Raw genomic sequence first — 14,845 nt, forward strand, 5'->3', positions numbered from 1 at the left:
CTAATATTAGGGATATGAATGAAAAATACAAGTTGCAGAAGTGCGCCAGCCAGGCAAACCTGCCTCACCAGGGTAAAGGTAAAGGGACCCCAGACCATTAGGTCCAGTAATGGCCGCCTCTGGGGTTGTGGCACTCATCTCGCTTTATTGGCCGAGGGAGCTGGCGTACAGCTTCCGGGTCATGTGGCCAGCATGACTAAGCCGCTTCTAGCAAACCAGCGCAGCGCACGGAAATGCCGTTTACCTTCCCGCCGGAGCAGTACCTATTTATCTACTTGCACTTTGACGTGCTTTTGAACTGCTAGGTTGGCAGGAGCAGGGACCGAGCAATGGGAGCTCACCCCATCACAGGGATTCAAACCGCTGACCTTCTGATCGGCAAGCCCTAGGCTCTGTGGGTTAACCCCAGCGGTCCCTCTCCTGACCAGGGTAGTTAAGAGCAAAGCCATTAAGAGACAAAGGTGTTGATTGCTGGTCATTATCACATCATAGGAAGGGTCTCAGGTCTGTGAAAAACAGGGGTTGCCAAGGTGACAGGGAGGGGTGTGAGGTGACAGGGGAAAGTGTCATTTTACAGAAGGCCTGGATTTTTTGTGAGAGGTGTGCTGGGAAGAAGGAGGAGGACAAAGTCTAGTCCTCTAGGAGCTCCTGGTGAAGCCAGAACTCCATGTGGGGACTGGAGGTCAGAACCATATTGGAGGAGGAGACTTCCATGAGACCTGGAGCCATGACTGACTGAAGAGAGGGGCAATGAGAGACACTATTGGGGTATAATGTTCTGTACCCCCTCCATTGCAGACTTCCAGGTGTAAATATGTGTTAATGAACCATATTTCTTAAAGGCACTATCCTCCACAGCATCCCAATCTTCCCAACAGAGACACAGCCCTGGGGGAGTGCCTGGAATCCCCTGGAATCTTGCACTGCTCATGAAGATTGGGGTGGCGTGATTCAATATTTATAGACTGCATTAATCAATAACAAAACCTATAAGCAGTTAACATAAAACAATGTAAAATATGCATAAGAAAATAGCAATAAAATAAATATGTGAAAACAAAAAGACATAACATTTTCAAAAAACAGAAAACGATAAAACCATACGTCGTAAAACAAATACTAAAATCACATATTTGGGTGTACGTACTAACTTAACAAGAATTTGCCTGTCTAATATTCCACAGAAACAATGGACTGCACGTTTTGAGAAAGCATGCTCATAGTTACTTACTTGCAAAATTCTATCTCCTTCCCGGATCCGTCCATCTCGGGCAGCGATACTGTTTGGATCAACCTACATGAGGTGGAAATGCCATAGTTAGTTCTAAAATAAGTTTGCACTTAACATATGTTTAAGGCGTGGTGTGTAGGTTTTTCAGGTTAGTGCTTCTTTGGGAAAGGGGCAACCAAGAATTTCTTTTCAGTTCTTGTAAAGGGAATGTATAAATTTCAGAATTCATGGATATGGGAAGGTGCCAGAAAATCCTTGCCAGTTTGCCAGGGACGATTGCACCCAGCACAGGATGCCTGGCACCGGAAGTCTCCTTTCCACTGCAGTGTTCAAGCAGGTAAGAAACAGGAGAGACTCCCAGGGCCTCTTACATACTCCATATCCCACACAAAAGAAAGATGACCCTGCGTCTCTCCCAAGCCCTCTCAGTATGCCAGATAACTCAGGGGAAGGAAGGGGATTGACAAGTAAACCAAATCACCATTAGTGGAAGCCTAGATGTGGGGAAATGAGAGGAGCTGGAGCTTGATAATGCTCAGGAGAGACTGGGTGTGTTAAAATGTTTTGCATGGCCACTTTACCTATCAAGCTTGACTTCTGAGTCCTTATATCACAAAGGAAAATAAAAAGAAGAAAAGGCATTGCAATATATGATTTACCTTTCTTCAACACTGATAGAATATACTAAATGGTTGGTTTACGTAGTTAAATTTTGCTTTAACCTAAAAATATCTTGAAGGCTCCATTAAAGGTTTATCAGAGTCGCAAAACTGTTCCTTGACTAATGGCCACCTTTTCCTTGATGGATATCTGAAGCCATTTATTTTTCCTTGCCATGGTAAGAATCATTTTTTGCAGCAAAGCCTCTCTAAGCACTCGGCTTGCAAGTTACATCTTATAAAGATGACAATACCTTCCCTTCCCAAGCAGGTCTTATTTTCATATTGTGTGTTGTTGGAGAGAAAATGTTGTGGAAATATTTAATCTGGTATGAAAACAGAGCAATTGCGGCCACTCAAATGAAGGGAAAGGCAGAATGGTTCAAAACAGAGCTAAGGAGAGCACTTTTTAAAATTCAAAGACAGATAAAACCAGCAGATCTCTTTTAAATCTTTGCAAACTAGTAAGAAACCTATACTTTAGGCTTCTCTGTTACCTAACTGACCTCAGCTGCTGAAGTATGATGGGATCTTTATGGGCTTCAAAAACAACCAGAAGTTTTTAATACTATCAGTACTAAGGCCTAGGGACGGATAGGTCTGTACACCAATTTTAGGAAACAAGCTAAAAATGGGAGTAAATAAAGCTATAAAAGCACCGTCCAGCAGTTAGGCTGCATTTGTAAATATTGCAAATATTTTATATTTTTATTTGTTAAATTTATTCATCACTCTTCCTCCGGGGATCTCCAAGCAATCTGCATACAATCTACAGGTAGCAATCTTGACCCTTGTCAGGACCAAATCCTCATGGTTTCAACATATGAACTGAATATGCCTTTGGACCAAATATTTTCACCAGATATATATTACAGATCTAACTTCAAAACAGTACTTTCTACTCCTTGGGAAAGGGGAATGGGCAGTGCCTGGGAGGGGAGATCTGGTCCTTGGGGAAAAAGTCCTAGGTTTCATTGAAGCACATTTCTTGGAGCTCTCTGATGTTCTGCAGCTCTGAGCTACTTGGCGAGGTGTCCAGTCATGGTCCATAGGCGGAAATACAACTTCTGACTAAAATGAATGCCGCCCCCCCAAAAAAAATCTGCCAATTGTTTTAATGAACTCTAATGAGATAAGAGACAGAGAGTCCTTGTTAACTAAGGTATGCACTTGAATAAGTACTTCAGGAAGGATGCTGAAAGGCAGCAAATAAACAGGAAACGCTCCAAGACAGCATGAATGTAGAAGTTAGAGACACAGAGGAAGCATAAAAAGAATGCATATGGCAAGGCAATTTTATTGCAGTGCAATAAAAAAAAATATTGATTGGAATGGCACCAGTGGACAGAGTCAACAATTTTATACAGGGATAGTTCATGCAAATGGTAAAGGTAAAGGTAAAGGTACCCCTGCCCATACGGGCCAGTCTTGACAGACTCTGGGGTTGTGCGCCCATCTCACTCAAGAGGCCAGGGGCCAGCGCTGTCCGGAGACACTTCCGGGTCACGTGGCCAGCGTGACATCGCTGCTCTGGCGAGCCAGAGCCGCACACGGAAACGCCGTTTACCTTCCCGCTGGTAAGCGGTCCCTATTTATCTACTTGCACCCGGAGGTGCTTTCGAACTGCTAGGTTGGCAGGCGCTGGGACCGAGCAGCGGGAGCGCACCCCGCCGCAGGGATTCGAACCGCCGACCTTTCAATCGGCAAGCCCTAGGCGCTGAGGCTTTAACCCACAGCGCCACCTGCGTCCCTCATGCAAATGGTATGGACCAGAAAAACAAGCAAGCAAGCAAGCAAGCAAGCAAGCAGAAGTTTGGTGAATCTTGTAAACTCTGTAAGTATGGCATGTAGCAGAATTATTGTTTTAATTTGTGGAATGGAGCCAGTCTCTTCCTAGTAATCACAGCTTCTCTGGTTCTGGAGTGAGATTAAAGGGAATAAATCCCATAAACTTCAAGGAGTAAGAAAAGGATCACCAGGCAAGTCAGAAAGCCGAGGGAATAAACTCTGGAATGAAGGGGCAAGTGGGAGGCAGGCAGAAAAAGTTGTCAAGGAGCTGCAGGTTCTCTCAAAGAGTCCAGTTAACAGTACTAAGACAATATTTCACCTAACTTTTTAAGCAACATTCTGACTTTTCAGGCAATTCACTTCATGGTAATGTTGCATTTGACACATTTACATTAAACAAACTTGCCTGCAATGACAATTATATCACTTGGGTGGCATAATGTAGGCAGTTTGCTAACAGTTTTCATTGGAAAATTGCCAGAATTCTGTAGTCAGGCTACAGAAATGCTTATTTCTATTTCCCCTTTACCACCCCCCTCACAGAACTTTACCTCACTGATATAAATTCCTGTGTCTTCCTCATCATCCGTGCGGTAGCAGACAGTCAAGCCCAGCTTTTCTTGGCTGCTAACACGACAAAGTTCAACTTCCTGCACAAAAAAAAAAAAAAAAAAAGTAGCACAGTGAGGTGCTTATTTTGAGACTAAAGTCTGTTGCGGATACAGTATTTATATTGCTCTATAAGGGCATACAAAGTCTTCCAGTCACCTTACCCCAATTACTTGATTCAAGATCAAATACTTCTGGTAGTAGTGAAAGCTATTTTCATTTAGTATTGCCCTGCTCCAATTTTCACAGTAAAAGCATTCTTTCCCCAAATAAACTAAAGTGGGAAGCCATTAAGCAAAATTTGGCATGCCTTCAGGGGTGCCAAAATCAAGAACGAGAGGCTGACAATATATCACACAGTCATTTTACTTCTGTCAAGCCAACTATTGATTTATGGGTCAGGGGAAAGACAAAGTATTCATCCATCAATCAGTCAATCTCATATGATTGTCAGCCTTCCATCAGCCACATAAACCATAAACCAGAATCAGAGTTACCTGCCAAATCACATAAAGAACACATTCTATTCTTAGGTCCAATATAAATAATAAATAATAATTGGCAACTTAATTCATTTCATGTGGTAGGTTTGTCCCTGAAGTTACAAGATATTAGAGTTCCTTGGCTATTAAATTATTCACAAAAACATTTCACACACTTAATGAACATGAAGTTAGAAGATACCTATAACCGAATGTAAACTAGGAATATAGGAAGTTGCCTTATACTGAGCCAGACCATTGGTCCATCCTGCACTGACTTGTAACAGTTCTCTAGGGTTTCAGGCAAGGGCCATTCCCAGCCCCACCAGGAGATGCCAGAGACTGAACCTTCTGAATGCAAATCCTATGCTGTGCCACCGAACAACCAGCCTTCCCCTAAATTTGATGCCTGACTGCACCAGCGTCTTGAAGTTAAGGTAGGCAAGATGGCCCCTCACGTCATCCTACGCCAACTTTGTGCCTCCCCGAGGTTGGCCTACAAAGCCCATCACCACCAACCAGCACAACCTGATGGAAGCTGTAGTCTAAATTTTAGACTACAACTTCCATCAGGTTGTGCTGGTTAGTGGTGATGGGTGTTGTAGGCCAACCTCAAGAAGGCACAAAGTGGATGAAGGTTGCCCTACAGAAAGCCTATGTGTAGAGTGTCTCAACAGGGATGCTGTCAGACAATTCATTACAAGACATTCCTTTACACACACACACAATTTTATTTGTATGCTGCTTTTCCACTGTTTAAACCATGCTCAAGGCAACCTACAACATGAAAGAAATACATAATTACAATATAACAAAAGTAGTCATAAACAAGAAATAAAACATTACAAATACACAATCAAACTGAGCAAGTTCCACGTATAAAATAACAAGATCTAAAATAAAGATACAAAAACCCCCACAAAAGCAACAACCCTCCCTGCAGCAAAACACCCCAGTCCAAGAGACTGTTCAGCAGCACCGGCTTTTGCAGCTGGAGTCAGTCAGGGCCCTGCCCTCGCAGGCCAGGTGGCAGTACCAGATGCCACTAAGCTTTTTGTGGGGCAGGGGGTGAGGGAAAGGGGAGAGCCAATTCAGTTCATAGAATGATTTAGGTATCACAAAAGTAAGAAACTATCCAATATGTTTCACAGCTCACCTACTTTTTCCTTCCAATGCACTGTCTACTCTGAACACTTGGTAATCGTTGTTTTTTTGCAATTGTTTATGTGTGGGTGTAAGTACCTTGGTTCTCAAATGCCTTGGTACTCAAACAACTTGGAACCCAAACAATGCAAACCTGGAAGTAAGTCTTCTGGTTTATGAACTTTTTTTGGAAGCTGAACGTGCTCCGTTTTGAGTGTTACACTTCCCATCTGAGTGCCACACTTGCATTTTAAGTGTTACGCTGAGGTCTGTCTGTTTTTGCTGTTTATTTTGTGTTTTTGTTTTTGCAGCTCTTTTTTCATGACTGTGTGGAACCCAGTTCAGCTATTGATTGCTTGTTTTTGTGACTGCAGCGCATTGTTTACTGCTTTCATTTTATGGATCAATGATCTCGTTAGATAGTACAATTCATGTTAAATTGCTGTTTTAGGAGTTGTTTTTAAAAGTCTGGAATGGATTAATCCATTTTGCATTACTTTCTATAGGAAAGTGTACCTTGGTTTTGGAATGCTTTGGTTTTGGAACAGACTTCTGGAGCGGATTAAGTTTGAGAAGCAAGGTACCACTGTATGTGAATAGTTTTGGAATGCTTTCGTTTTGGATTGGACTTCTGGAAGTTTGAGAAACAAGGTACCACTGTATGTGAATAGTGTTTTTCACAGATGGGAAGATGTGCAAATAAAAATACAGCACACTACCACCTTTTCTCAGAAAACACCCCACACTCCTGTGTTTCGATGTGTTTGCTATTTAACCTCCTCCTCCTCCTCCTCCTCCTCCTTAAAGTACTAGCTATATAGCCCACTCTTCCTCCCTGGAGTTCAGAGGTCAGAATGCCATACATGGAGTTATTCTATTGTATCTTCACATAAATAAAAGAAGGTAGGTTAAGATAAATTATAGTGGCTTCCCCCCACATTACAGCTAGGCAGGGATGTGCCTGATGTTGTTCCTTTAAAAAGGGAAAGGATCCCTGACAGTTAAGTCCAGTTGCGAACGACTCTGTGGTTGCAGTGCTCATCTCGCTTTACTGGCCGAGGGAGCTGACGTTTGTCCACAGACAGTTTTTCCGGGTCATGTGGCTAGCACGACTAAGCCACGAAACCAGAGCAGCACACGGAAATGCCGTTTACCTTCCCGCCAGAGCGGTACCTATTTATCTAGTTGCACTTTCACGTGCTTTCGAACTGCTAGGTGGACAGGAGCCGGGACCAACCAATGGGAGCTCACCCCGTCATGGGGATTCAAACCTGCCGAACTTCTGATCTGCAAGCCCAAGGCTCAGTGGTTTAGACCACAGCACCACCTGCGTCCCGTTATTGTTCCTTTACCAGCACACTGTTCAAAAACACCACATTGGTCCTTATCTTTTCTAGGGCTGGGTTCAAGAATATGACTTTCTGCATTTATAAACGTAGTTCTGTGAATATAATGTTCTCAGTATTTTGCCATAGAAATGACCTTTTAGAACAATTAATTAAATGACAATGACTCATACTGTGAAGGATGAGAAACTAGGTAAAGGTCATCTTTTCCTTCTGAGTTGGAAAAGTACGTTCAGCAGAAGAGGTTATACTCTCAAAGGATAGGAGAAGAGGTTAAATTGCTCATCCTCCAGGGTGATGGAATAGTGGGCTGGGGACTATAACCTTCCATTACCAGGTTAAAAGTCGTTATTCCCTCCAGCAACTAGGTTAATACTGCAATTTCTTCAGGTGATAGAAGAGTAGGTTGTAAATGTCACCCACTGTGTTAAAACTTTTCTTTGACTTACTCCCTGGAAGAAAGAAAGGAAAGATTTACTCCTTGAAAGAAAAAGGGTTTAAGTGCAATTGTTTGGGATTCTGCAAAAGTTTGCTAGAGAGCCACTATAGGAATCTTTAACCTGTATATGAACGTATGTATATATGTTAAAAGTAATAATTTTCACACAGAGAGCAAATCACTAGTTATAAAATTATTGCAGAGTTTTCCTTGGTTGGAAAAAACAAACCAACACACACATATCCCTATTTTAAAACTGAACCACTCTCAATTGACTCATTACCTTAATTTTCTGATTGGGACTTGGCTTAGGAACAGGATTTGCCACACTAATTTAGTCCTTTTGCTCTGTGTTTCAAACAAAGTAAGGATAGACACATGGAGAACTATTTATGTGGCTTGATATAGACTCTGCTTAGATTGAAAATACCCGGAAATATGTAGGTAATAAATAAATACCGGAAAACACCCATTAGTGTATTGGAAGGATGTTAACCGAAAACCAATAATGAGCTTTGCTTGTGCTTCTAAGAAATGGAGACGAAAGAACATCTGCATTATTTTTGTCTTGCCCTTATCAGAGCTAAATCTTTAGAGTATATTTTGTGGGGAATATCTTTATGACCTCTGCTTCTTAGAGTTGTTCATTTGCTAACTTATGAGATGTCAATGGACACGACTCACACATTTTTACACCTATTTTCCCACAGTCACAAAAGCTAGAATCTTGCTTGTAAGAAAAGAACACTAGCATTGATGCTGAATTCCGCACACGGTGCAAAAGTTCATGCTTTCTTTCCTTCACCTTCTTCGCTTGTGCAGATCAAGGAATATACATGCAGCAATGCTGAATCCTATCTCTTCAGTTCCACCATGGCTGCCCATCTCTATTCTGTGCATATGAAATGCATTAAATTCAGCCCCACTGTATTTGCAGTAAACTAAAATATTCATTTCAGTCAATTAGCAGACACGGGATGTCTCTTGTTTTCATAAATATTCTTCCCTATGGCAAATGGAAGGCCCACACATGTCAATGCCATTATGTATAATACATGGAGTTTGAGACTGCAAGACGCCCAAGAAAGTATTGTCACAACAAACTACCCTATCCTTTCAGAACTACTGTCTCTACTAAAGCACCAAGTCAATTTCCTTTATGTATTAATAGTTAGGAAACATAAACAGAACAGATGGCTACAGCAGAAGACTTGGGGGGGGGGACCTGTTGGGGGAAGAAACACCTTCTCTTTGCCTTCAAACTAACTAGGTTGCTGGGGCAAGAATTGTAGCACCACTATTACTGTTGCTACTACCGCAATTTGTAAGAGTTTGAAGTGGTACAAATGGATTTCCTACCACAGTTATATGCAGCATTAGCTAATACAAGCAATGGCTATCTAATCAGGCTACCTGCAAAAGTTACTCATGTCACTTTTCATATAGTACTAAATATATGTATTTCATAACAAATGACAATCTGTATCCACACACCCCCCAACCTGGTACCCTCCAAATGTTCCCAACTACAACAGCCATTATCCCTAATTGTAGGCCATGCTGGTTGGGCTGATGGCAATTGGTGGCAACCACATCTGAAGGGCACCAGGTTGGAGAAGATCTAGACACTGAAAACAGTAACATGAAGTGGCTCTTATTTCGTAATAGACATGCATAGGAATGTGCTATAAGTCCCATTGAGTCCAATGGGGCTTATTCCCAGGCAAGACAATTTTATTAGGGGGCAGCAGGGATAAAGCATTTTATTGGAAATGTTTCAAAAGCTACATATTGTGTGTGATTCTGCCACAGTATATGCATGAAGCATTACTATACTGATGCAAATGCAAGAAACCAACTTTAGACTTATGCCAAGTTATGCCAAGGTTCCATTTCTTTCCTTAATCAAGAATCATGTTTATATTTCCAAATTTCTTATATGTTTAGTTAAGTTTATGAACACTGACCTCCACTCCTTTCTAAAAGCAGCACTGAACTCCTATTCCTTAGACATTTTCATTGTGGGAGGTAATGAACATCTTAGGATTTTATCAGCATCCATTCCAGTTACCCCTTGAGCTTTTCTAGTTTGCAGAATTTACAGCCTATCGTGCCAAAACATCTACAGAGAATTGGCAAAGTTTAAGATTTCTCTTTTAAAGCCACTGAAATTCTTCACTTGTGAAAACAACTTAACGTAATAGTCCTCCTTTCCCTCTCCAACGTTCCCAGAGTGTTATGATATGCAGATTTCACATCAGCAATGCATCTGCGGCTATTTGGATGGAAATAGAAAAGCTATGGAGCAAGACAACCTCAATGTAAACAAGCTGGAGCTGCTGGCAGTTGTGCATTTAACAAAATAAAATTGCATTCCCCACTGTATTTCCACTTATCAATTTTGACAGAAGACCGTTCTGGCTTCTCATATACAGAATTGAAAAGGACAAATCGCACTGGATGCCAATTTCCCCCAGAATTGATTTGGTTGTTATCTTACCAAAAAGAAGTGGAGAGTTATCTCTATTTCACATGGTACAGGTAAGACAAAGATCCAGGGATTTCTCCCTTCATAGTATATGTACCTTTTAATCCCCAACTCCCAATGCTTGTCTCATTGAATTTTCAGTGTCTCAATGATTCCAGCAAGCAATTTCTCAGACATCTTTATCCTGTTTTCAAACTCAGGTTACCAAGGTGGGGATATAGCAAAAGTAGAAGGAGCAGGAAACCCAAACCCCCATTCATCCCTGGCCACTGAAATAATGAACCAGACCAAGGCAGTCTTCAGTCAGTGTTGCCAAGGGATGCATAATGCTGTTCTGCAACCTGGAAGGGCCTTAAGAGAAGTGAGTGGGGCTAATATTGATATGGGATTGTTGAACTGCGTATTAATAAAAATCCTGGAAAGATAATGTAAGTCTGGCTTTTTTGTGTCAACTAAGAAATCTCCAAGGTTGCTTGAGATGCTTAAAAGAGCGCTAAAGTAAGTTGAGTAACAGAGAAGGGAATGAGCCAAATGCAGCTGGTCTCTCAACAGAGCAGATGGAGCAGCTCTGCAATCCCATCTCTTCCTTCTGCATCTATATACTTTTTCAGCATACTTAAGTCTCGAGCTTACACTGTCTCTGCAGATTCTTCAGGGAGTATGCCTCATAAGTAAGCCAAAGAGGAAGAAACAATTTATTAAGGATTAAAGACTTCCTGGCTGCAGAAATCTCAGCAGCTGTCAGCACACCCTTCAGTAAGTTACAACTACTGCAACTACTTCAGAATCTTCTCTGTTTACCGGTTGCGTATTTCCAAACCCTTGCTGGAAAACGACGTCTTGATCAAAGCACTGTTTTCTTCACAAAATAAGATGCTTCAGTTCATTAGGAGGATGTTTAAGCTCCCTCAAGAATGATGGGTCCTCTGATTTTGACTAATATAAAACCAGCTTTTCTTTTCATACTTCACAGTTTCTACAAGCAAGAGGGGAACCCCAGCTGATGTCAAGTACAGCTCTGCTGGATCAGGCAAATATCCATCTCACCCAGCACTAATTCTCACGCTGGCTAACCTGATGCCTCTAGGAAGCCCACAAGTGTGAGTTCAGCGTTGTATTTTAATGTTTTGTTGGAAACCGCCCAGAGTGGCTGGGGAATCCCACCTATTATTATTATTATTATTATTATTATTATTATTATTATTACATCAGAGCAATAAGGCAAACCCACAAGTGAAGAAACTCAATAAACAACAATAGCAAATGTGATGGTAGAAAACCAGCAGCAGTCTGGAGTTATCCAGTGTATTGTTCAGAATGGCACATGTATACTACTGTCTCCTGTGGTGTAGTGGTTAAGAGTGGTAGACTCATAATCTGGGGAACTGGGTTCGCGTCTCCGCTCCTCCAAATGCAGCTGCTGGGCGACATTGGGCTAGTCACACTTCTCTGAAGTCTCTCAGCCCCACTCACCTCACAGAGTGTTTGTTGTGTGGGAGGAAGGGAAAAGAGAATGTTAGCTGCTTTGAGACTCCTTAGGGTAGTGATAAAGCAGGATATCAGATCCAAACTCCTGGATGGAAGTTGTGGGTGTGTGCTTGGTGCACACATCCAGGGGGACATGATAGCCACCTGATAGCTTGGTGCCATTCTAGAGGCCAGAACACCATAAGGGAAAACATATGTTTCAGAAACATTTGGGGAAAGTTGTTGTGCACAGGTGTTTATATGCTAGTGCTAGAAGCCTCTGAACCAAGATGAGTGACTTGGAATGCTTGGTGCTCTTAAAGGAGAACACAGATACAGTGGGCATAATGATAATTTGGTTGAGCATGGTTATATCTGGACAAAAGCTCCATAGAAAGGGCATGAAAAAGCATACTGCATGTTGAAAAGGATGTTCATTCAAAATAACTAGAAATATGAAAAGGGGAAGCCCACAGCCAGATTCACTGTGGTTTAGGTTTAGTAAATTGATATTTAATAAATCACTTCAAAAAGTCCTGAAATGATTTACAATCACAGACTAAGGAAAGTTACAGATAGGTAGCCGTGTTGGTCTGCCATAGTCAAAACAAAATAAAAAAATTCCTTCCAGTAGCGCCTTAAAGACCAACTAAGTTAGTTCTTGGTATGAGCTTTCGTGTGCATGCACACTTCTTCAGTGTATCTGAAGAAGTGTATCTGAAGAAGTGTGCATGCACACGAAAGCTCATACCAAGAACTAACTAAGCTCATACCAAGAACTAACTTAGTTGGTCTTTAAGGTGCTACTGGAAGGAATTTTTTTATTTTGTTTAGACTAAGGAAATGCATGCTCTGATCACAACAAAGAGGTAAATTTTCTAGATACTCTACGTGGCAATGCTCTAGAACTGTTGGTCATACTATCAACCAGAGGACAGACAACCCTGGACCTAATCTTAAATGGTGTCCAAAGTGTTGCTGAACCGAATGACCATAGTATTATGAAACATAAATCATAAGTGAACAATTGCCAAGGTAATTCAACAGAGTGACAATTGACATAAAAAAAGAAGCTTCTGCAAAGTGAGGGGATTGGTAAGCAGGAAGTTGAAAGGCAAAGTCAAGAGGGTCAAATCTCTTCAAAAACCACAATAATAGTTCAGCTTGAATGTATACCACAGTTCAGGAAAGGTACCACCAAGACCAAGACAATGCCAGCATGATAAATGAGCAGAGTCAAGGAAGCTATTAGAGACAATAAGGCTTCTTTCAGAAAATGGAAGTATTGTCCAAATGAGGGGAACAAAAAGGAACACAACCGTGGAAAAAGAAATACAAGCAAACAATAAGGAATGGGGGAAAAGAAATGGAAAAAAGGGAAAAATGTTTCTTGAAAGCAACAGCACTTATTAAACTAGTAGAAGTGGGAAACCAGCTAAGGTTGTATCTAACAAAGTTGTCCCATTGGTGCAAGGACTTCCACTAGCACAACAGGGCTCTCTTCACCTATGGTCCCCAAATCTGTTTTGGAGTAGATTTGGGAAATGCAAGGGGAATGAGGTGAGAGAAGAGGGAGATGAAGTCCTGCTGCACAGTCAGAGGTCCTTCCTGGAAAGTGGCCAATATAACAATTTTTAAAAGGCACCCAGGGTTAGGGCCACAACTCAGTGGCAAATCATCTGCTTTGCATGCAGAAGGTTTCGGCTTTAATCCCTGGCAGGGCTGGGAGAGACTTGCTTGCAACCCTGGAAGGCTATGGGCAGCCAGTGTAGAGTCATAGATAATGCTAAGCTAAATGGATCAATAGTCTATCTCAGCACAAGGCACCCAGATGTAAGGGTTGCATTAAAATGAAGACTTTCACTCCAAGAGCTGTCCTTTTGTATATAACGATAACATTTAGTTTCACAGATGGTTGCTGTGGTTGCTGCCCCATCATGTCAGCATGTCATAATTAGACTTCACCAGTTTCCCCCTGCATAATAGTGGAAGTCATAATTTAGTTTTGTTATGGGTTCATCCACCTCCTCCTATTGTATACTTTGCTGAGCATACATCGCTGTTGCTTCTTTTGGCTCAGGAAGTAAGGGGAGAGATTTATTTATCGCATCATCATATTTTTCAGCAGATAGCCACCCAATCAAGATGCAGGCAATACAACAGATGTGCCGGCATATGTTCCGAGGAACATTCATCTAGCCATCAGAATACACAACTGCATTTTGAAAATTGCCACAGTTGCTGCAGTTCCACACATCTGAGCATTTGTTAGCTAAAACTCTGTAAAAACTATTTTGGCATGTTAATTAAAGTCAAGTTGCAGAGCAGAGCGCTTGCATGCTAGACATCTGTTGGAAATCTGCTTATTTGCCTGAATTGCAGTTTAGGGCTCTTGCATATGCCAAATGCTGATAAAACACCAGGCTAATGACCATTTCAATCTTTACTGCCTCTATGCAGAGGTCACTGAAAAAATGTTTTCTATGTGGCAGAGGTCGGCATGGCAGTTCATATGATTTTTATAGCACTTGTCAGGCTACCTAACTGCTCAGGGCTAGCAGGAATTACTGTGGCACTGAATGGCCATGAATGAAGGAGAAGGAGAAAGAAAAGGATAAGGAGAAAACGGCAGACAGTAACTGATGTGGCAGTGCAGACACCGAGGAATGGTGTCTCCAGTACATGCAGCTAATCCAGTGATACCTGTAATGCAAGAATCTCCCCTTATTTTTATGCCCAAACACCTGGAGTAAACCTCCCACTCACAATTCAATTGCTATGTGATCCCATGTTTACTGGAATTCACATGCCATAAAATTGGCTCCCTCTTGAACCAATTCAAAAGTCTCTTTTAAGGCAGACTGAAAATACGACTTTGAAATATGATGTGCATTTCTAAAACATTTCTTGAACAGTTGCGTGTTATGTAGAAAATACATGATGATGTGATGCATCAGCATCCATATAAACCTACAGAAGTGGATGATTTATATCAGCTCATTCACAAAAGGAGAGAAAATTGCAGGAACCTTCTGCATGGAAAAAACACAAACGAATAGAAGGTAGCATAGCGATGCCAAACAACAAGCTGACTTTTCTTCATTTCCTTAGGGGTGGGGTGGGAGCCATAATGTGTGACATTAATGCATAAATTTTATTTATCTTTCAAGTGAAATGAGGAGTAGGCCTGTAC

At 41.6% G+C, this 14,845-nt stretch overlaps 1 protein-coding gene and 1 long non-coding RNA gene across 4 annotated transcripts in view; one reads left to right on the top strand and one right to left on the bottom strand.

Annotated features, from left to right (window-relative positions):
• Window positions 1-14,845, bottom strand: part of PDZRN4 (PDZ domain containing ring finger 4) — a gene marked incomplete at its 5' end in the record, with an annotated part of 233,043 nt that overhangs the window by 18,152 nt on the left and 200,046 nt on the right. For all 3 annotated transcript variants that reach the window (XM_079994130.1, XM_079994132.1, XM_079994131.1), the window contains 2 exons: window positions 1,232-1,294; window positions 4,230-4,328. In XM_079994130.1, the coding sequence (XP_079850256.1) occupies window positions 1,232-1,294; window positions 4,230-4,328 (162 nt within the window). The remainder of the gene's footprint in view (window positions 1-1,231; window positions 1,295-4,229; window positions 4,329-14,845) is intronic.
• Window positions 593-10,612, top strand: LOC307226050. The gene is made up of 4 exons (XR_013843294.1): window positions 593-808; window positions 1,454-1,568; window positions 5,065-5,206; window positions 10,386-10,612. It is a non-coding gene; the product is annotated as an uncharacterized lncRNA (long non-coding RNA).

The sequence above is a fragment of the Podarcis cretensis genome, assembly GCF_951804945.1.
Source record: "Podarcis cretensis genome assembly, chromosome: 10".
In the NCBI taxonomy this organism is placed as follows: Eukaryota; Metazoa; Chordata; class Lepidosauria; order Squamata; family Lacertidae; genus Podarcis; species Podarcis cretensis.